The sequence below is a fragment of the Scleropages formosus genome, chromosome 22 (assembly GCF_900964775.1).
Source record: "Scleropages formosus chromosome 22, fSclFor1.1, whole genome shotgun sequence".
Classification (NCBI taxonomy): domain Eukaryota; kingdom Metazoa; phylum Chordata; class Actinopteri; order Osteoglossiformes; family Osteoglossidae; genus Scleropages; species Scleropages formosus.
Window position 1 is genome coordinate 6,615,301 of NC_041827.1, and position 21,643 is coordinate 6,636,943.

The following is a 21,643-nucleotide window of genomic DNA, read 5'->3' on the forward strand; positions in this document are numbered from 1 at the left end:
AGTTACCCTTTGATTCCAAGCACCAATAACTGACTCACCGGCTGATGCTGGCAGCTCCACCCATCTGCAATGCGCCACCCCTCTGCACAGCCAAGCGAGTATACTGCACACCGCGATTGCCCCCCAGTCGGCTGGTAAAGGCAGGAGAGCGCAGGATAGCAGAGAGGGCAGAGGATGAGCTGTGACCAAAGAGCCTCTCGTGCATCAGCTGGCGCTGGCGGGCCTCTTGCTCACGGCGCAACGCAGCTGCCTCAGCAGCTATGTCTGGGGGCATGACCGCTAACACACTGTCCTCCATATCCTCCAGCACGCTGCGACGCAGCTCGGACGGCAGTGTTTGGATGAAGGTTACAGGATCTAGGGGCTGGTCACCCTGCGTGGGCTGCTGAGACAGCTCCCGTCGCTGTTGCTCTGCACGTTGCTGGGCCAGGACCTGGGGATTGAAGGGAAAGTATAAACACTGGATAAAAAAAGGTGCCCTGAAAAACAGCGCTATCGAGCAAGTGAAATAAAGCACTGAAGCCTTCATCTACCCAAGTCCTTAACACTTGTTACTCACCTCTTCCTGAATGGCAGGTGGCAGAGCAGCTAGGAACTCAGGGCTGACCTCTGAGACCCCTGGAACACCTCCCAGCACTGGGGCTGTGGTGGAGGGAAGGGATGGGGCAGCAGGGGGGCGAGAGGGAGGGCGAATGCCAAGCTGGTTTTGGAGAACCTCGCGACGGATATCTTCAGGGAGGGCTGCCAAAAAGGAAGGGTCCACTCCCTCTGGAAGACTAATACCTGTGGTGTAGAGACAGATAGGAAGGAACATTCCAAACAGAGTGAAGGACCATTTAAAAGAATGTAGTTGAGAAACATTATGAACAGGTCAGTGAGAAAATAATGCAGACAAGAATAAGTGGACAAGAACACCACCTAATAAAACAATACTGGTATCAGTTTATATATATCTATTTTTAAAAAAAAAAAAAAAAAAATCCTTCCTGCCAATGAACCAAAATTCACCTGCCAAGGGGTCCTCCTCCTCATTGCTGGTGGAAGGGAGGGGCTCCTCTTGGCTTGTCTGAGACATTGCAGCGCTGTCATCAGGGGGCGTGCCCTCACCCGGCGAGGAGACAGGTGCAGAGCTAGGAGGAGGAATGAACAAACCACCCACTAATTCACAACAAACAAAACAACATTGTACACAACATACAACTGATCCCTTAAAATGGGGCACTATGTGGTACTACTATGCTGACAATCTGCACTTTAACCTCACAGTCATCGTCTAATTTAAAATCCAATGTGTTGGAACAGAGAGACAAAACAACAAAAATGGTGACAGTGCCCAAACACCTATGGTCTATACTGTATAAACACAACGCTTCCATGGGGTACTCCTCTGCAGAAAGTTTTGTAAACGTACTGGTTGCAATAGTTTATTATATAGAGGCTCCTCATCTTAAAAATACTATTTGTAAAATTAATAATAGAGATGCCCCTCAATTTATTTGCAGGAGATGTTTATTAAGGGGAAAAAAAAAAAAAAAACCTTCACAATCCCCTATTCAGTGCTGACTGTTAACCAGTTTGTCCCATAAATCCATACAACATTCAAATGCTCAATACTTACACCAGGCACAAGTTTTAAGCAATATCTAAGAAAGCCATTTCAAGGCAGGCTCAAATCACTGTTTTGTTAAGGTGTGCTTTGTTTTATAAGTGAAAGAGAAAAAGCTTTTTTTTTTTTTTGAGGGGGACCAACTTAAAAACAATTAACTTTGAAAATTTAAAACAAACTATTCATAATATGAGCAGCCAGTTTGTTAGAATTTACTTGTAACACTCACCCCGTATCTTCCTCTGCTGGCCTGTCTGTCTGAGCACTGTCTGTGTTCACTAGTAGCTCTTGCGGGGGCTGACTGTGTGGGGCTGGGTTTAGGGAAGAATCGTCTTGCGCAGCAAATGTAGGACTGCTGGTGTCCATAGGTGAGCCCTCAACCTGTGACACTCCCACTGTTAGAGGTTCTGAACTCTCCACTTGTTCTGGACTCAGGGAAGCTGGAACAGCAAAAAATGGGACACTATGGGTTGGAAAGGGGGGATGGCAACACACAAGAATGGGCACTAAACACTGGTAGTAAAAATGTACATGTGTACCTCTTGTTATGAATACAAACCAACCAACCAATTTCAATAACCGCTTGTCCCGAGGCAAGCGGGAGCCTATCCTGGAGGCATTAGGCGCAAGGCTGAAGGGCACACCCTGGACGGGATGCCAGTCCACTGCAGGGCCACTACTAGGTTCCCAAGCACACAGCCAAGTGAAGGTAGTGGAGGAGTTGCAGGGTAAGCACCTTGATCAGGGGCACTACAGCTGGAGGCAGGGATTAAACCAGCAACCTTCTGAGCCAAAGGCAGCTGCTCGAATCATGATGCTACCAGCCACCCTTGTTATGAATACCTGACTTCAATTTTGATACAAACATTTCAGGATTCATTTATTTGAATGGAACTGTCTTCAGTGTTCTATTTTTTTAAATTTCTCTGTAGCAGAGGGAAAAAAAGGCCTGCATTTCTGAACATCATTATTTTCAGCATGATGTACTTCATAGAAACTTAAACAGCACTGTGAGGAGAGGAGTAAGGCACCCATTTTATTCGGCTATATTAAATATGCAATATCTGAAACATTTACAGATGCTATCCAGGCAAATAGGTACATATCTATAATTACACTTTCTGATTGGAAGCAGTGACCAGATGGTGACCACCATGTTTGTGATAAATTGGTTCCATCCACATGGCCAGTTCTAAATTGCAGACACACAACTGGTATTTGAGGCAAAATGCTTTGCAATGCATTCATCCCATGTGATCCTCTAATCACATTGCAGCTTACTCTCTCTACTCCACCATTTCATTCTCCTGTGTCACCTGATGCACAGGAAGAGCACAGCACTGTGCCACATGTATAAAGCAGAGAACAACACACTGAATAAGAGGTTGTAGATGTCATTTTAAAGGAGACAACATTAATGTTGCTTTCTGTGAATAAAAGATAATACACTTGCATCTCTGATATTGCATCCTGCCTCATGCCACTTTCCAGTATAGGGGGATACAGACACTGCATTGTATGAGATGTTCATGAATAATCCATTAAAGCAAATGTTTAATTTGTTATGGCTATATATTGTTTTTAACCCCTTTTTCATAACCTAACAAATAAATTGAGGGATTAATCTGTATCAATAAAGTCATTGATTGCACTGTTGCTGTTAATCAAATCATTGATTGTGCTGTAGCTGCTAACATATGAACAATTTGTTATGAACAGATTTCCAGCCCAAATTTTAAGAATAAACAGCTCAAGGTGCAGAATGCTTAACTCCAAAAAGAGATGAAATAAGCCATATACAAACATTTAAATCTACTAAATACAGTAACTAATTATAAATGTTAAACAAGTAATCAGTATTGTACTTAAAGATCAGAGTTATCAATGGAGACAAGTCTCATTTTTGTAATTAACAAATGCAAGTCGGGCTTCCACACTCCCTACCATGCACTCTCATTCCTATTCGCTCACCTGTGGTGGGTGCTGGGGACATTTCCATTTGTGATCCTTCTGCTTCATTGCTCTGCCTATCAGATGCAGGCACTTCAGGGAGGCCTGTCCCTGCTAAGGCCACAAGCGAATCAGTATGAGTGTCAGTCGGAAGCAGGTTGACAATCGGCTGATCCACCTGTTGACCAGCTGTCTCCAAAGTGACAAAGGTTGACTCATGAGGCACTGCAGGGGTGGTGGATGTGGCTTCTCCTGAGGAAGGAGCAGTGAGGTATCCTTCTGCCACATGAGGTGGATCAAGACATGAAGACACCTCACCCTGGGCTTGTTCGCCTTCTGAGGGCAGCATTATATGCGAGAGGGAAAGAAGTAATTAGACAGGCTCAAAATAAAAACGTGTGAAAAATAATTTCCATTATACTAATTAGTTTATTACATTAGCAGGCGTGAATGAAAGCAGACTACCACATATGGACAGTAAATTAACCACCATTTTGAATTTTGGTTATAAAAACAGTCTGGGAGTGATGCTGATGAGCTGCACTGTGGAAGGCAGTAAGTTGCATAGTTATCTCCAAAAAGGGGGTGCACTATCCCAATCCCCAACAACACAACAACTTACTACCTCACCCCAGCACAGCCACACAGCTCAACAACGAACACTCTAAACCACAAGTGTACCATCTTTAGCTTACACAATCAATAATTTAAGGGCAAACTCTTGTTAACAAAAAGTACAGGAACGAATAATGATCAGGTAGTCTTTAAATGGTCTAGCAGGATACTTTATATTAGACACATTTAGCTGTACAGCCAACAGCTATCTTGTTAGCCCATTAAAATAGCCTAAAACCAACTAAATACCAAGAACTTAAGGTTATGGGAATATACAGCAAATACAAAGGAAATGGGTTTTAAAAAAAAAAAAAAAAAAAGACACCAACAGAACATGAGACATTCAACAGGTTCATTAAAGGAACAGACAGTTAAAAATGAAGTGAACCACTAAATACAACACACACTTCAAGTGCACTTTTCAGCCACTCTTCTACTGTACTTGTAGCCCGAGCAGGAGATACAGCTGTCTGGTCTTCAACACATTGAGGGGTTCCGGTGACACATGGTTGCCGTGGGAAAGACAGTAGGTTGTATAGTTATCGCCCAGATCTGGTGTGATCCTAAAACTATACAAACTACTACCTCAGCCCACAGCAAGCAGTTCTGCACAGCATACACCAGCAGAGGTGTGTGTGTGTGTGTGTGTGTGTGTGTGTGTGTGTGTGTGTGTGTGTACACACATGTACCCATTTCCATCCAGCTAGAGAGAGAAAGATTTACAGGACAAGTACAAGGGAGAGAACATAAGCTTGTGCTGTATGCCTTGCAATGCAAGCAGATGAAGAGAGCGCTGGGTTATAACTACACCAAACAATGATATTCATTTAAGACATCTGCTTTTAAGAATTCATACATAACCCAGATCAAGTAACAGATCTGAGTTAGCTGTTAAGCCTTCATGTCAGAGGAAAGTGCTATAAAATTGAGATATGAAATCTAGACCTATAAGCAACAAGCTCTGAATGTATAAAACAGAGGCCATTACCAGCTGAGGCTAGTCCTACACCACTGACTGTTGTCACTCCTGAACCCTGCAAAGAGAACGGAAAACACACACAGATCAAAGAATGCAATACACTGTGCTGTGCACCACCAACAGTGTCCTGCCCCATGGCTGCTCCCCTACCTCAACACTATGATCATGGGCCTCCTCCACCCCTAACGTGTTCTTGTCACTCTGCTTGGCCGCATCCTCCTCAGCAAGCTGCCTCCTCCGCTTCTCTCTGCGTTCTTCTAACTCCTCATCCCGCAGGCTTTCCAGGTGTTGAAGGATGGGCACTTTGACCCCTGCAGAAGTGGGGAATCAGGTTTAACGGATCCTGTTAAAAATATTTGAGTTACAAATTTGTCATTTCCCCCATTCATTTTTAACTGCAGTTTCTTTATCCATCTATTTTTTTCTAAAACGTCTGTTTGTTACTGATCAAAAGTGACCCGTATCTTGTCAGCCAACAGTCTCCAGTGTGGTTGCAAAACGTTTACCGTAACTATACAAAAGGCCTTCACTGAACCAAAGGGGTGAAACTGAGAAAGGTCTGTATGAAAGAATTCATTGATGGATAACAGAAAAGTTATTGGCCTTTTATTGACTTTGGATTTACGAACAAATCATGTTATGAACAGACTTTCAGTTAAAGCTATGCTTGTAAAGTAATGAGTCAAGGTTGCATAACATACATGGTAAAACTTTTAATGTCCCAGCTAAAGTAGCTTCAGGCCAAACTGAAATTGTAGTATTCATGTCTGGACAGTTTGTCCATCTGAAGATCTCGATCAGTGTTCCAATCTGAGGGTATGGCATCCATTTATCTGGTCATTTTTTTTTTTTTTTTTTCTTTCCCCTGGCCTGAAAACACCCAATCTTCCTGTTCTTTCCTGGTAAAGCTCTCAAATTGCATACTGCAGTTACTTAGGCAGGACATTGCCAAACTAAGTCAAATTTGGTGATCACGTTCTGCTGGCCAGTTTTCTACCAGATTGCGATAACCATACTGCAATATTATTGGATGGCTGTATCCATACATATGAAGATCATGCTTCTGCTATGGTACAAAAGCTGGAAACATTTATCAATTTTTCCTGATTCTTTCCCCAAACTTTGTTATTGTATGCAAAAAGGCTGCTTTGCTGAATTAAATAGCTGCCCGGACCAAATTTAAGACCGTGGTTATTGCCTACAAATGCATCAATGAACTGCCTCCAGCTAGCTACAAGACTACACCCAAACCAGACCATTTCGCTCTTCCACATCTGCCCGCTTGGTGATCCCACGCACAAAAAGTAAAAAGATTGGATGTTCTCGGTTCTGGCTCCATTGTGGTGGAACAACCTCCCGTTGTCACTTGTCACTCAGAACTGCTGAATCTTTATCTACATTCAAAAGGGGTCTTAAAACTCACCTCTTCCAGACTCACTTCGCCCATGATCTCTTAAGATCATGTAAGGTATAAATGTTCATGCGCTATAACTAAGCTCAAGCCCGGATCAATTCTTTACAAAGCTACTCCTGCAATGTAACACAAATGTTTATATTTATCTCAAAAAAACACTACTAGGTAGGTGATTAGGAACCGTTGATATTCTGGTAAAGTTTTATGCAGTTAAGTCAGTGCATATGGTGAAAGTAACAAAACTAAACTGTACTTAAGAATCACACATCTGCAACTATGTTTCTCCTGATGTAATGCACAAATTGCATTTTCTATGAGATGTACATCACTCTGGAGAAAAGCATCTGCTAAATAAATAAATAAATTTAAGTTTTGCCAAGCGTTTCCTCCACACCAGTGTACTGCAAGAACTCGTGGTGACAAGACATAGGCTGGAGATCTGTGTGAGTATGCAGTGACAGTGGCGGACAGTTGGATTACCAGCAACACAGTCATGCATGCTCTCAGCATCCAGCACTTTACACTCATCTGTCCATCTTGTTAAGGCTGTAGGAATACTGGAGAGTGTGCCTGTGATGGAGAAAGCAAGAGAAGTCTATTACAAAAATAAGAAGAGGACAAGGGTATCTCTATTTCAATACAACAAAGTTTTCCAAACCTATCTCCTGCTTCTCAGAACTGCTCAAAGTACAGGAAAACTAAATAAGAAGGGATTCATCTAGCAGTTCTGATACTCATGTTCCCCTTTCATCAACTACTATCACACCTTTTCTGACTCCTCCTTACCAGCCTGTCCTCCAGTGCTGCTCTGCTCATGGAAGAAGTCATCCAGTAGCTCATCATCGGAGCGGGCAATAATGTGCACATCTTCATTGCCAACCAGCAGCCGTGCACGGCCGCGAGATTGCAGGGGCAGGGAACTGGAGAGCTGTAGAATGTCTGCTGCTGCGCTGGGACCTAACAACCTGGGGAACACACCTCCAGTAAATACAATGATCACATACTATATACACTATACGCTCAATCATTTTTGTATCCATATTTTATTAGACTACATTTATAATTATCATCTTGATTTAAAAAAATACTATGATTATAATCACACGTAAAAATAACATCTTCCATTTCACAAAACAAGGCTTAAAATGGATTTAAGAGTGCTTTAAAACTGGAACAAGAGCATCTGCTGCATTATCAATATAAAATGGCTTTAAAGTAATGTATCAGTGAAACCAAATGGAAAAATATATATATTAAAGTGAAATATATATTATTCAACAAATCCTTCCCCCAAAGTGATGTAAAGAGGGATTTAAAAAAAAAAAAAAAAAAAAAAATTTCACTGCACGCAAAGAGCTTTAGATGCAGTCACGCAATTAAAGAAACAGTTACGAAGCCATCAGCAGAGTAGTGGGTAGGAAAGAGATTGTTTTTGAAACCCTTCTTGAATGCTAAAAGATACAGCAGGTCATGAGGGTAATTTTGGAGGTGTTGGACTCTGAGTGCAGGATCACTAAACGGCATCACACTGAAGAAAACAGCCTCATTCACCAGACAACCCAGAACTGGACGAGTACATATACACAGAGGAACACATAGGCACGACTGCATACCTCTGTAGGATGAGGGGAGGGTTGGGCTGTCGGTTTCCAGGGTAGTGGACATGAATAGTGTGGCCAGTGTTGGCTGTAAGTTGGCGGAGCGTGCGCTGGCTCCTGCCAATGCCCTGTGCCAGGCGCCCGCCTGCCCCTGCACCACCCATGGTTAGAGAGCTATGGTCAGCATGTCGCACCATCAGAGGATGGGAGCTGGGGATGTTGCCTGGAGAAGGAGGAATGTCAGCTGGGGACAGGGAAAGAACCGGGACCATTAACATAAGCCCAACATTATTCATAACCACAAAACAGATCACTTTCATAGAGTTATTGTCTTTTTCTACAAAAGAAAAAGGTAATAAGTACATTTACATTTATTTATTTAGCAGATGCTTTTCTCTAAAACTACTTTCAATAAACTATGTAGTGTTATCAGCCTACATACCTTATTCACCAAGGTGACTTACACTGCTAGATACACTACTTACAATGGGTCACTCATCAATACATGAGTGGAGCACACACTCTCTGTCACTCGCACACTATGGGTGAACCTGAACAACATGTCTTTGGACTGTGGGAGGAAATCCACACAGACACGGAGAGAACATGCAAACTCCACACGGACCGAGCGGGGACCGAACCCACGTCCTCTCGCACTACCCAGGCGCTGTGAGACAGCGGCGCTACTCGCTGTGCCACCATGCTGCCCGAGTAATTGAAGAAAGTTATTAAATGTCAATACTGTGTTAATCATAATTATCCCTCTGCTTTTCTTGGATAGGGTTAAAATTATGCAAGCAATCTAATTACATATTACAAATAATTCTACTGAATGATATGGAAATGACAAGCCAGCACAGGACAACTAGCCTAAATTTCCGAGCATGCATGTACAGAAATATCCAACAGAATTGCATTACCAGAGGTGGAGAACATGTTGTCGAACTCTATGATGAGGTCATCATCCCGATCAAACCTCTCAAAGCGAATGTGAGGAGCAGCATTAATATCGGGATAATCTTCATCTAGCTCCATTTCTGAACCTTCATCGTCATCGTCATCATCACCCTCTTCATCATCCTATCAGCATTCAGAGAAAGTAAATGTTTCTAAAGAGCTTGGGACTCAAAATACAAGGCAAGGTGAAGTGTTAAAAGAAGAGAGCTTAAACTGTCTCTCAGGGGCTTTATCTACAGGCCAGCTCTTAGTTCTATTAAGAAAAACCTGGTCATCTTCCTCCTCCTCCTCTTCCTCCTCCTCTTCTTCTTCATCTTGACTGTCCTCATCCTCATTGCTCCCACTGGAATCTTCTTCTTGTGTGTGCTCTTCATCCTCTGGCTCTAGGATGTTCATAGAGTCTTGGCGAAAAGAGGATTAGTGGGTATGTTATATCAATGTGTCTGTTGTGGAACATGTTAAAGTGCAACATTACAAAAACGACAATCAACATCCTAATAGAAAACAGTGAGCACATTTTGTACAGCAGACTTTATATTGCAAACAAACACACATCAGGATGCCCGAAGACATACACAGCACCGAACTGAGACATTACATATCACCATTTGGCACAACAAAATTTAAACTTGGTTTACCTTCTCGGTTGGCTTGGAGTGTTGACACCTGACTCAAGTTGGAAGGAGCCTCATCCATTAGCACATCTTGTGACTCGTCCTCCCTGTTGCGCCCCACTGAATGACAAGCATAGGTAATTAAAATCAGCCTATACTTTTGAGTGTTCCCTGCTGCTTGTTCAACAACTTAATATTTATTCCTATACAGCTACAGGTTTCCTATTTCCACATCCATTTATTTTTTTTCTGTCTTGCTGCCTTTGAAATATACCCCTATATCCCTAATAGATGACAGTGGCTCTCGCTTTCTTCCCATCATTTTATCTAACTTTTACCAATGATGGTGCTGTTGACAGTCCCAGCATCTCTCTCCAGCAATTCATCAATCAAGTCCACCAGTTCATTCTCCACCTGATGAAAAAAACAGTGCGCACGGAGTAACACATCATATATTAACACAGATAAAAACATGCAAAAGATTCTTTGGGAGAGAGTTTGTGAAACCACTGAGCATGTTATCAGGTAGGTTTCCGAGTGTGGCTCCTATAAATTGTACCTGCATTTCTTGTGTGTTGAGGACCTCCGATTGTCCAGCAATAACCACTGTGTCTCCTTCCGGTTCCCCATCCATCAAGTCATTGTCTGGCCCTTGGGGAGGGGCACTGTCCTCAGCTGGCTCTGCCTCTCCTGCCTCCCCTTAGAGAACACAACACAGTCAGTTATATAAAAGTAATGAAGAGGCAGAAACCAGCTGTCGGTAGCTTTTTCTTTTCATTAAAAAAAAAAAAAAAAAAAAAAAGGGGTACAGGTTAAGGGTACTGTGTGTGGGGAAAGGGAATGAGGCGTGACAATACGAATTACTGAATTCCACGAAAACAATATTGTAACAACCCGCATTACTTGTATTTAGGAGGAAAACCCTTCTAATGTAAATAGTTGCATTATGGGAAATAATGTTAAATGTGTGCGCGCGTGCATGCGTGTGTGTGCGCGCGTGCATGCGTGTCTGTGTGCGCGCGCGCAACCACTGGGGGCACTTTGGGGGAAAATGATGGGGTGACCATGTTTCCCAGTGTGTTAGGAGAAAGCCTGGAGGCGCTAAGCAGGCTGAGAAGACTGGCTGTAAGCACAGGTCCTAGAGGAAACGGGGTCCTCGGACGGAGAGCATCATTTCCCTGGTGCTCTAATAAATCGTTCGTCACGAATGCTGCCTCTGCGTCCTTCTTCGCCCCATCCAAACCCACGGCGTTGCGCGCCACAATATTTATGCTATGAAGGGTAGAGCAGTTGCCTACCTTGGTCCTGGGTGTTGCTGGTGGTGTCCCGGGAAGTGCCTGCAGTGTCCTGTTCTGTTTTGTTCTTACTGGAGCTACCCTTACCACCAAAGAGGCTGCTGGGTTGGTTCACTATGCGAGATAGCGTTTCCAAGGGCTTCAGTGCTGCATTGACTGTGTTTGCCATGTTGGGACTGTAGGCAGAAAGGCAGACGTGTTACATAAGAATGGCTGAGTACAGAGAATGGTAACATGGGGGAAGGGAAAAATAAAAATTATACAACATGAACTGTCATACAACAAGCACCTAGCAGAGTTCAGGGTACCTGGAGAGGTCGAGACTGTGGGGTACACGAGCCAAGTCATTTACCAGACCCTTTTTGAGGAAGAGACGGATGATGTTGTTGACACCGTTGTGTTGTGCCTTGGCAGTGGCCGTGCTATAGAAGCTGGAGGTGGAGGGACAAGACTCCATGATTGTGCTGATGATGCACATGACTGCCTGGAGCCTGGGGGGTAGGAAGAAATGAGGATGTCGATACACAGCAGACAGAAATCCCTCTTTGCATTAACTAAACTACAATGTATCGCCCTTTTGCTGTATTCCTGATACATGTAATTGTAATTCTTTTGTGTAAAAAGTATCTATACAAGTGGATTTTTCACTCAGGTTCTGTGCCTTCCTCAAATACTCTTTGCATGACTTAGATGTCCTCAGATTGTGTGTTCCTAAAAATACCATGCTTCCAGAGGTCTTGAATACATCTTCACACCATCCCCATGACTGTATGTTAAGTACACCAGCAAAATTCATTTAATGCAGACAGGCAGACAGACACATCAACAGGATTATGACCATTCTTTCGTCTCACCGAGCGTGCTTCTCAGTGCTCTCGGCCATGGCAAGCGCCCGGCTCAGTGCTGCCTTCACCTCGCTGACGAGAGCTACTTGCGCATCAGTGCCCGTGCCAGCAGCAGCCAGGCTAGCTAGGAAGAGACGTGCCAGGGCAGGTGTGTCTTTATCCTCTGAGCTCTGAGTATGAGGCAGCAGGTGGTCTAGAACGAAGGCCAACACACTGCAGTCCTGTCACAAAGAGCACTCAGTTTAGGAACACATCGTTTACATGAGTAAAGTACAATGCAGCACAGCTTACTGTGTAAACATCTAGTTCACTATGAGGAACAACTTGTCGGCTCTATTGAAATGCATAAATCTAAACATGTTTCAGCACACTGCACAACATAATACTATACAGGATGAGGCAAGTAGGCAAGGTGCTAATTATTACTGTATGTCAATCGAGTGCATAAGAAACCAATTTTACCTCCTTTATGAGCTCCGACTGGCCTGCAGTATAGCTGTAGGAGGTGATGAGTGCGGCGATGCCCACGTAAGAGCGCACAAGCTCTGCCAGAAGTCTCAAAATGGTGGATGTGGGCATCAGGGGCTTGCTGGCCTTGCCCTTCATACCCCGCCCATCATCTGATGTAGTCCCTCGTTCATCATCTCGATCTTTCTTCCCTTCTCGTGTCTCTTCCGGGGTAGAAGCTAGAAGAGAAAAAAAAGAGTTTAAGAAAATTTGAGTCAAGAATTTTGAGAGTTGTTCAAAGCAAGAAGGAAGGAAAAAGTAATGGAACCCCATTTCTCTCAACAGAGAACAAGTCTGTGAGAAAAGATATGAAGCAACTGCCTTGTCTTACCCTCTCCCTGGGGTGTGCCAGAGTGGGATGACTCTGCTGCACTCCCATCTGATGCAAACACCTGAGTCTAAAATGCACAAGTACAAAAACAACACAGAAAAAGTTGAGACACTTTTCAAAAAAATACACAGGATCACGGTGCACTCAGGTACAAGCACATACATTAATGCTGAAGGCTGTCTGTGAGTCAAAGTCGCTGCTCTGTCGTGTCAGTGGATACTGCTGGTTGTACTGCTGGTACACGTCATCACCCACATCTTGCAAGATCTGACACAGGTCCTGGCTGCCTGACACTGGCACTGATCGGTTCTCCCCTCGCTCCACTGCAGTGTGCAGGACCAGAGGTTGCAGGAGTGACAAACGCAGACATTATGAGGAGATACAGAACAAGTTAGATACAAGTTTCTTTTTGTTAATATCACATATCTTGTGACTCAGCTGGACAGATTATCAGTGAGGTAACCTGTGGTCATGGGAGTGTTTTGGCTCAGAAGCCAGGCAACCTGACCGGAATTGATCAGATACAGCCTGCACACTTTGGGTTGCACTACCTTGAACCACAGGTCACCTCTGGTAATCCACAGCCATATAGAGGCCCTCTCAGTGACCTCATTAACAACTTTCAGAGCTTTCCTCCACATTGTTACCTCACGGTAATGAAGCCCTAACAAGTCCAGCCCTTCTAGATATCGCTGTACCCACCATCACGTTGTACTACTGGCCTAGTGTGCTCCTTGTCCATCCTGTCCTTACCTTGATGTCTGCTCCAGCAACTCCAGGATCAAGTTTCTATAGAGCAAAATTTCTTTTGCTTGTGCTAAACCCCTCCTCTAGACTCCTATAGATTAGCTTGTTACCCTCTGCCCAAACAAGGCAATGCTGCTCAAGCTGAGGTAGACAAAACAACTTGCAGAAGTAATAGCTTATTTTATTGAACTCAACCACAGCCCAGAGAACTAACAAATAAAATGAAACCTTGATACAGCTCCCAAAAACAAAGCTGATGTCTTACCCTCCTCAGGGGCATGGTAGGCAGCCAGAGCATTAAGCATATCGTAAATGACCTCTTTGATGGGATCAGGGATGGGAGGCAAAGGGGAGAGCTTAAGAGGGGTGGTCTTCACCAGCTGCACTGCATTGGGCCCCTTGATGCGCAGATTCTCAAACTCGTCATCTGAGGCTATGCAATAAGACAAAAAGTAAATTATTATAAATAAGCCCCAACATTCAGGCTTGCGTACGCAGTACACATGACAGAAGACAAAAACAGGGTTGGTCTGGGCAACAATGAAAATATAGTAGAATATGGCCTTTATGGCAGTGTCTACACTGTCTTCCAGTGCTAATCAGGCTATTTGGTGATGTATTAGACTCCACCAAATCCCTCTATTCCTCACCAGTCCCTGTACCCCTGGGTGCCGGCAGGGCGATGCGCATGCAGCTACTGGCAGTTTCAGTGAAGCACTCAGGGCTGCGGCAGGCAGCAGGACCCAGAACACGCAGGATGTAGTTGATCTCCCGTGACCCAAGGCTGCCCGATACTACGCCTGAAGTGGTGCTACCTGCTCCGCTTGTCACTGCTGAACGCACAACCTGGAGGAGAGCGGGTTACAAAATGAATGAGGTTACCTACACAGGATTAGAGTGAGGTTTGTGCATAAAGGCAGCAAACAAAATACATTTTACACTGACTAAAAACATTACTTTTTTCTTATAAATTAAAATTTTCACTATGTACACCAAGAAAACCTGAAAACAGTTTGCAAGGGCTCATAGCCCGTCAGTGAGTTGTGAGGGCAAGGCACACCTTTTCCATGGTGTGGCGGAGTGTGACAGGGTCTTCAATAATGTGGCGGAACAGCAGTGTGACCAGTGGGGTGAATCCGTTAAATCCGGAGCTCTGTTTGAGCCCCAGGATCATGCGGGTGCTCTTGAGCTCAGCAAACATCATGGCGTAGTGGTGCACACGTGTCAGCCGCAGGCAGAGTCGCAGTGTGGCATGCAGCGTGTCTGGGTCCACTGGCACACTGATCATGCTGACGCAGGCACGGATCAGCACTGTTGTCATCTCCTCTGAGAGGCCCTGGATCACAACGCAGGCTGCTTGGGTTGACTCTGCATCATGGTTGGTATGAAGCAGCGCAGAGGTGGTGGAGGAGAGATCACTTGGCTCTGAGCCCCCATCTTTGGGGGAGGCCATTTCCACCGTTACAGGGATCAGCTCTAAGAAAGGAAGGTGACGAAACAGAAAAAGATAAATTTAGCAGGATGGAAAAATTGGGTCAGTGAGGAATGAAATGATAAAGCGGCCACACAGGGAAAATAACAGAGAAACCAGAGGAAATCAAAACATTACACAAAAACTCACATTATACATTATTACCCCAGTGTAATGCTGGGGGGGGGCGGGGGGTCATCTAATTGATAGTTACTCCTCACTCACCTGAGTCTGGCTGTGTGTCCTCTGGCTTCCCACCCTGCTCCCGGTCTCCCTCCAACTCGCTGACACTACCATTTTTGGAAGGCTTGGGGGTTCGTGGAGTTCTCTGCACACTCAACATCACAGGCCGTCGGTTTCCAGTCTCCTCATTCACCTGAGGAGAACATGGGGTATGGGAAACCCATGGCAGTGGCAGGTCTCAAGCACAGCTGAGCAGCTTGAGGGCGATATTACCTGCACCATGGTGTTGAACTGCACAGTGTATCTGCGGCGGCCAGCCGTAAAGCGCACACTGCTTTCGCCTGCTCTCCAGGCAGAGTCGATGGTACTGTTGTTACTGGCACTATAGCTGCACCAGCGGCCTGAGCGGTCGTCAAACCAGCGCCAGTTGTTACCACTGGGTTGTAAATACTGCAGAAGAAAATAAGTGGATTTGAAAATTCCAATTTAAGACAGAAGAGACAGTTGTGGAACTTTATTAAAGCATAAGGAAAACTACTGCAAGACATTTTAATATGCAGTTAAGTAAAATTAATGTTGCATACAAATTTACCCATAGCGCTTTAAAACCAGTTTATTTGCTTCATTTAAAGGTCAGAACTAGCAGTATCAGCATACCTTGCTCATCTGAGACCTGCGTTTGGAAGAGATTGCAGTCTTCTCATAGAGGTCAATAAGTAACAGCACTGGGGTGATCCATCTACAGTGGCACAATGGTGGAAATCAGTGAGTACCAGTAGTGCACTGATCCTAACCAGGAAAACACAACATGACTCTGGATGTGTTCAGCTCTTTCATAACCCAGACCAGCTGTACTCTAAACCAATGGTAATGCAGCATTTAACACTGGCTTGTGTTAAAATAGTTAGGAATTTTCAAAGATTCAAACATTTACTCCTTTTTATCCATTTATTATGAAAGCCTTTAACTTTTTCTAATAAATCTGTTCCCAGTAGAGCGAGCATCATCGGCATTCTCCTGCTGATTAAAACAGACAGCAGTAAAGCACATACAAAAATTAGGAACATGACATCACCTTACCCTTGTCTACAGTTCACATGTGGTATTACTGAGTGTTGGTAATACTAACAGTGATAGCAAGACCATGTACAGTTGTACTATGTTCTCTCACTACACCTGAACTCACTTTGGTGTCTGGACATCTTTCTGCTCCTTGGCTGCCTGCAGGCAGGGCTGCACCACCTCCAGAAGCTTCACCAGAACATTGAGAACCCCACTGCTCTCTACCACTCTGGCACATGACAACTTCAGCTCCTAATGGCAGAAATGCTTATTATGTCTCACACAGAGGATAACAGGCAACAACCAAGATTTATTAATTTATTAAAATTTGATATGCTGCACTTCCTGTTTCTAAAAGTTCTTGCAAACAATTCTTAAATTCAGACTGAGCTTCCTGAACTGGAGCACAAGTTCTAATTATGACAATGCTTAATGAAGATTTCTCCTAAACATTCTATCGCTGACAATTAGTTTGTGTGTGCGGACTGAGTAAATTCACTGGACTGCAACACAATTGATCCTGGATACACATCTCCCTTGCCAAGTACATATTTCAGATAGTCCAGGACTGAATTCATTTAGTGTCACATCCCAAATCACTCACAGAATGCTCCTGCACTTCTGTGTCTTGGCTGTTCTTCATGTATAAGAAATCTGCCAAAGGACCCTTAATGCACTAAACATTAATGCAATTCATAAGGTGGCACGCTTCGTATTTGAACCTGTGCATATGAGAGAAATGGAGAGACTTTTTATACCTCGAAAAGCAGTGTAAGCAACAAGATGCGTGTAGCCAGATTGGAGGCCTGAGGTAAAGTGGCCATTTGACTGGTCCACTCTGAAACAGTCCTGGTGTCACTGGTGGTTAGGGGAAATGCTGCTTTGATCAGCACATCTGCTGCCTCCCAGACCTACACAAGACAAAGCAAAAGTGTCAATATAATCAGCTGCATATCATACCACACATTATTAAAAAATGAAAAAAAAATTCACCAAGATATTACATCATACCACTAACTGTAATATAAATTGCTGCAATACATAAGCAGGTATAAAACTGAACTAAGACAGGGATGTCCAACATTTTTGTCCAAAATTCTGGATAGAAGGGGTGGGGGGGGGGGGGCGACTTACTATATAATGCACATACATACATCATACACACATCCTCTGAAACCACTTGCCCCACATGGGGTTGCGGGGAGCCAGAGCCTAACCCAGCAGAACAGGGCGCAAGGCTGGAGGGGGAGGGGGACACAACCAGGACGGGACACCAGTCTGTCGCAAGGCACCCCAAGCGGGACTCGAACCCCAGACCCACCGGAGAGCAGGACCCAGTCTAACCCACTGCGCCACCGTGCCCCCCACTGTATAATGCAAAAGTATTAAATATTTACATTGCATGCTGTTACAAGACATTGACATTAGGTGATTTAACAGAGTCTTCCTTCAAATTGTACACGTGCTTTAAAAAATAACTGGGGGGGGGGATTCATCCTGTCCAGAGCATACCCTTCTTAGCTTTGTGCTCTATTGTTCCAGGATAGACAAGCAAAGACAGTGAGTTTTTTACACACACACACACACACACACACACACACACACACACACACACACACACACACACTTTAAGACTAGAGGGGTACAATGGTGCAGCAGGTTTGCCTGGGGTTCGAGTCCTGCATGGGTTACTTTGTGACGGGCTGCTGACCTGTCTTGGGTGTGTCCCCTCCCCCTCCAGCCTTGTGCCCTGTGTTTCCAGGTTGGGCTCCGGCTTGCCGTGACCCCGCTCGGGACAAGCAGCTTCAGCCAATGTGTGTGTGCGCATTTAAGACTAGCAGCTAAGATAAGTTTATTACAGCAAACTAGGTTTTTCCCCCTCAGGACATATCGGCAATTTGCTCAAAACATGTCATAAACATGCCGTCCAAAAACAAACAAACAATCTAGATTTTTTTGGCAATAATTTCAGGTGCTACAAGGTTCACTCTGACCAATGATTCTAACTGAGAGGATGCTCTTCAAAAGCCGTCGCTTTATTGTAAGTATACCGTTTAGTATACCTTGGTCTTCAAATCTGTAAATTTTAGTTGCATGTTTCGTACCATAATTTGTTTCATTTCAAGAACTGAAAGCACTCCATTGTGTATGAAACTGGGCCTGTTCTTCATTTTAATAAAGTGCAGATTTGTTCATCTTGTGGAACATTCTTCATTCACCACAAAGTTTTCTTTGATTCGGAAGACATGTTCAGCAGTCAACCTCAATACAAAATTACTCTTCTTTAACTTAATTCATTATAGAAGAGTTGAAGTCGTTAAAAGAAAAAAAAAAAAAAAAGCATATGAGAACTGCAGAAAACAGAATGAGTGTTACCACTGAGGATGTGTGAGCTAAAACTGAAGACCACCCACCAACTCCAGCAGAGTCCCAACTGGGGACAAGAGGTCAACTGTCTTGTCTCTCACTCACTCACCCTTATCGGGTGTACAGAAATCATGTTGTTTGGCGCATGTTTCAATATAACTATCAGCATAGAATCCAGTGGAATTTATAGTACTTATGGTAGGTACAGTATATATTAATATTTTACAAATGTTATTCACATTATATGAGATGGTATGCCAGGGGCGTCCATCTCATGGCCCAAAGTTGCTGAACAGTTATGCCTTTTTAGCAGCTGTGGTTATTAGCTTAAGACGATTTTCTCTCACCTGGTTGACCACCTGTTTGAGGTGGAGGTCTCGGAACTCGGGGCCACTCCTCTTAATAGCAGTCATAAGCAGGTCACAGACACGGTACACTGTGTCTGGCAGCTCGTCTAGCAGGTGGAAGCAACCAGGCAGCATGGTGTCCGTAAAGGCTTGCAGTTCTGTGCAATCCAGTGGCTCTACTGACAGAAAGCGCTCCAGACAGCGTGCCTCTTCCTCCTCTGAACGCTCCCATGCCCGCCGTTCCTCTTCCTCTCGTCGCTGTGCTGCCTCCTGAGAGATTCAAGGTAGGTAAGTTCAAGAAAAAGAGAGCACTACTCTGGCAACCTGTGGGACAGTGTGGTACAAGTGCTGTGTGGATGTGTACCTCAGGTGAATCAGAGCGGTGTTCCATGCTGACTTCCTGCCCTAGAGACATGGCAATGGCTCTCATCATCTGGTCCTCTTCAGACATGCTGAGGTCCTGGAGAATGTGGTACACAGTTAAAATAAAGGTCAAAGTGCACGGAAAACCTTTGCCTACATAACATTTAATTGAGGTCTGATGGCTTGATAAAAGCAAAGGCTAAAGCATCTGCAATATTTTAGTATATACCAAATCCATAATATTACATCTCAACTCACTCTGACCACACCACTTAGTAGGGGTGGAGGGTGGGTTAAGAGGTACTCAGTGGCTTGTTCCATGGTGCTGGTGTTGAGCAGAGCCTCCATAGCATGCTCCCTGGAGAAGCCCATGTCCATCAACTGAAAGGAGCAGTAACGCAAAAAAAAAAATATATATATATAAAATGAACAGATAGAAGCAAAGAGTATTACAGGATTATACAGAGGGAAGAACAGCAAGCCATCAACAACACGAAAACCACGAGCACATACTAGGCAAGCAGATGAGCATCATCCATCTCGATGTGTCATTTACACACCACCTTTTGCTTTTCCACGCTTCTTGCATCTCTATGAAATTGCTGCAAACCTAATACTCTGTTACACCTATAAGTTCAAAGGTCTTTGTTTTACAACCCTTTGAAGCAGTTTACCTTTTGTTTTGTGCATCTTCCCCTCATGGTATATTTCATATTGATTTCATTTCATCTCTTACTCAGCTCACCCCCCTCTCCTGTTCTCAGTGCCATTGCTCTTGCTTTCATCTATCCCTTCTGCTGTTCTCCAACTCTGTCTTGGTATGTGGCTCCTCACCTGAGTGAGCTGCTGTTGGTTGACCTGGGGCTCCCTCCGAGCAGCAGACCCACTCCCCTCCTCAGCTGCCCCTCCTCCAGTGCCACCTCCTGTAGCCACTGTTGGGGTGACCCCTCCCGATCCAGTGGCTGTACTTGCTCCAGCAGCCCCACTTGACACAACTGTTCCAGCATCTTCTTCGGGCCGAATACCTCCATCCTGCTCCTTGGCCAGCCTCTCACGGATTGTGGGTTCTCCTCTCAGGATGTGGCACAAGATGGCCAACATGGACTCGGCCATGCGGCCACCATATACCTTCAGGGGCTTCCGGTTCCACAGGTTACGAATGCAGCTGAATGCTGCCTGGGGGCAAATTAAGAAAAAAAATAAAAGAAAAAAGAAAAAAAATGAAATCGAGATTAGAGTCATGCATTTTTACCATAGTAGCACATAAATATAGACACACAAAACAAAAATTTTAATTTGTATAGGAATGTAAGCATTTATACGTTTACAACCTTTAAGTGATGGGGGACATACATATGTAAATATACATTTATTTAGACAACACTTTTTATGGAAAGAAACATTACAATGATTTATACAGCTGGCAAAAAAGTACATTGCTTGAGGGTACTACAGTAAGAGACTGGATTCAAACAAGGGTGTTTTAAGTGTAAGGTGGCAGCTCTAGCCAGTAGGCTTCTGTGCTGACAGCTACATTTGACAATCAAAACCAGATTCTTCTTATGAAAGTGATAGTCCAGCATGACATATATTGGGATGTTGCAAATAAAAAAAAATCCCAAGAAAAATATTGCCTATATAGAATGTTTCTTTCTTTAAAGTTTAAAGCATAACAAGGATGTTGGCAACAAATCCCCCCAGAAACAATTCCAAAATTAAAAAATAAGTAGCAGTCCAAGAGAAACAGGCATGCAACTAAAAGCAGTCAGAAGTTAAGATTAAGATAAAAACTCAAGTTTTCAAAAGCCACAAAAATTTGGACCAAAAAAAAAAAAAAAAGGAAAAAAAAAAGGCCTTTAAAATGTCATTCTCTCAGGGAATAAAACAATAAAATTGTGAAATACACGCGCACGCACACATTTTCTGAACTGCTTGTCCCATACGCGCTCGCGGGGAACCGGAGCCTAACCCGGCAACACAGGGCGTAAGGCTGGCAGGGGAGGGGACGCACCCAGGACGGGACGCCAGTCCGTCGCAAGGCACCCCAAGCAGGATTCGAACCCCAGACCCACCGGAGAGCAGGACCTGGTCCAATTGTGAAATAATTCTAATTTATTGATTAATTGATGCTTTTCTCAATACTGACTTCTAACGTGATGTTTGTATACTAAGCTACTTACAAATATTTACACATTTAAAGCTATGTACTTTTACCTGAGTAATTAAGGTAAGAACCTGGCCCAAAAGGTTCTACATAGTGAATGGGAATTTGAACCTGGGTCCCATGAGTGCAAGGCGTTTGCTCTAAGCAAAAATCCACCTGTTGCCCCACTGGAATGCTTATTTACACAAATGTAAATCATACTACTGTAAAGGTGTATTGCAATAATTT

General features: G+C 44.0%; 1 protein-coding gene across 4 annotated transcripts in view; it reads right to left on the reverse strand.

The window, feature by feature from the left end:
• The window catches only part of LOC108918434 (E3 ubiquitin-protein ligase HUWE1-like), a 48,896-nt gene that overhangs the window by 10,370 nt on the left and 16,883 nt on the right, over window positions 1-21,643 (reverse strand). For all 4 annotated transcript variants that reach the window (XM_018725651.2, XM_018725652.2, XM_018725649.2 and 1 more), the window contains exons 31-63: window positions 20,086-20,427; window positions 19,510-19,632; window positions 19,253-19,348; window positions 18,889-19,158; window positions 16,933-17,085; window positions 16,299-16,426; window positions 15,770-15,851; window positions 15,386-15,562; window positions 15,155-15,305; window positions 14,519-14,934; window positions 14,109-14,304; window positions 13,724-13,891; window positions 12,874-13,034; window positions 12,712-12,778; window positions 12,336-12,559; window positions 11,883-12,094; window positions 11,337-11,519; window positions 11,032-11,204; window positions 10,293-10,432; window positions 10,072-10,147; window positions 9,758-9,853; window positions 9,387-9,520; window positions 9,083-9,242; window positions 8,178-8,406; window positions 7,351-7,529; window positions 7,045-7,134; window positions 5,301-5,461; window positions 5,160-5,205; window positions 3,578-3,892; window positions 1,836-2,046; window positions 1,009-1,130; window positions 560-783; window positions 39-433 (exon numbers count right to left, since the gene is read on the reverse strand). In XM_018725651.2, coding sequence (XP_018581167.2) covers window positions 39-433; window positions 560-783; window positions 1,009-1,130; window positions 1,836-2,046; window positions 3,578-3,892; window positions 5,160-5,205; window positions 5,301-5,461; window positions 7,045-7,134; window positions 7,351-7,529; window positions 8,178-8,406; window positions 9,083-9,242; window positions 9,387-9,520; window positions 9,758-9,853; window positions 10,072-10,147; window positions 10,293-10,432; window positions 11,032-11,204; window positions 11,337-11,519; window positions 11,883-12,094; window positions 12,336-12,559; window positions 12,712-12,778; window positions 12,874-13,034; window positions 13,724-13,891; window positions 14,109-14,304; window positions 14,519-14,934; window positions 15,155-15,305; window positions 15,386-15,562; window positions 15,770-15,851; window positions 16,299-16,426; window positions 16,933-17,085; window positions 18,889-19,158; window positions 19,253-19,348; window positions 19,510-19,632; window positions 20,086-20,427 — 5,900 coding nt within the window. The remainder of the gene's footprint in view (window positions 1-38; window positions 434-559; window positions 784-1,008; window positions 1,131-1,835; window positions 2,047-3,577; window positions 3,893-5,159; window positions 5,206-5,300; window positions 5,462-7,044; window positions 7,135-7,350; window positions 7,530-8,177; window positions 8,407-9,082; window positions 9,243-9,386; window positions 9,521-9,757; window positions 9,854-10,071; window positions 10,148-10,292; window positions 10,433-11,031; window positions 11,205-11,336; window positions 11,520-11,882; window positions 12,095-12,335; window positions 12,560-12,711; window positions 12,779-12,873; window positions 13,035-13,723; window positions 13,892-14,108; window positions 14,305-14,518; window positions 14,935-15,154; window positions 15,306-15,385; window positions 15,563-15,769; window positions 15,852-16,298; window positions 16,427-16,932; window positions 17,086-18,888; window positions 19,159-19,252; window positions 19,349-19,509; window positions 19,633-20,085; window positions 20,428-21,643) is intronic.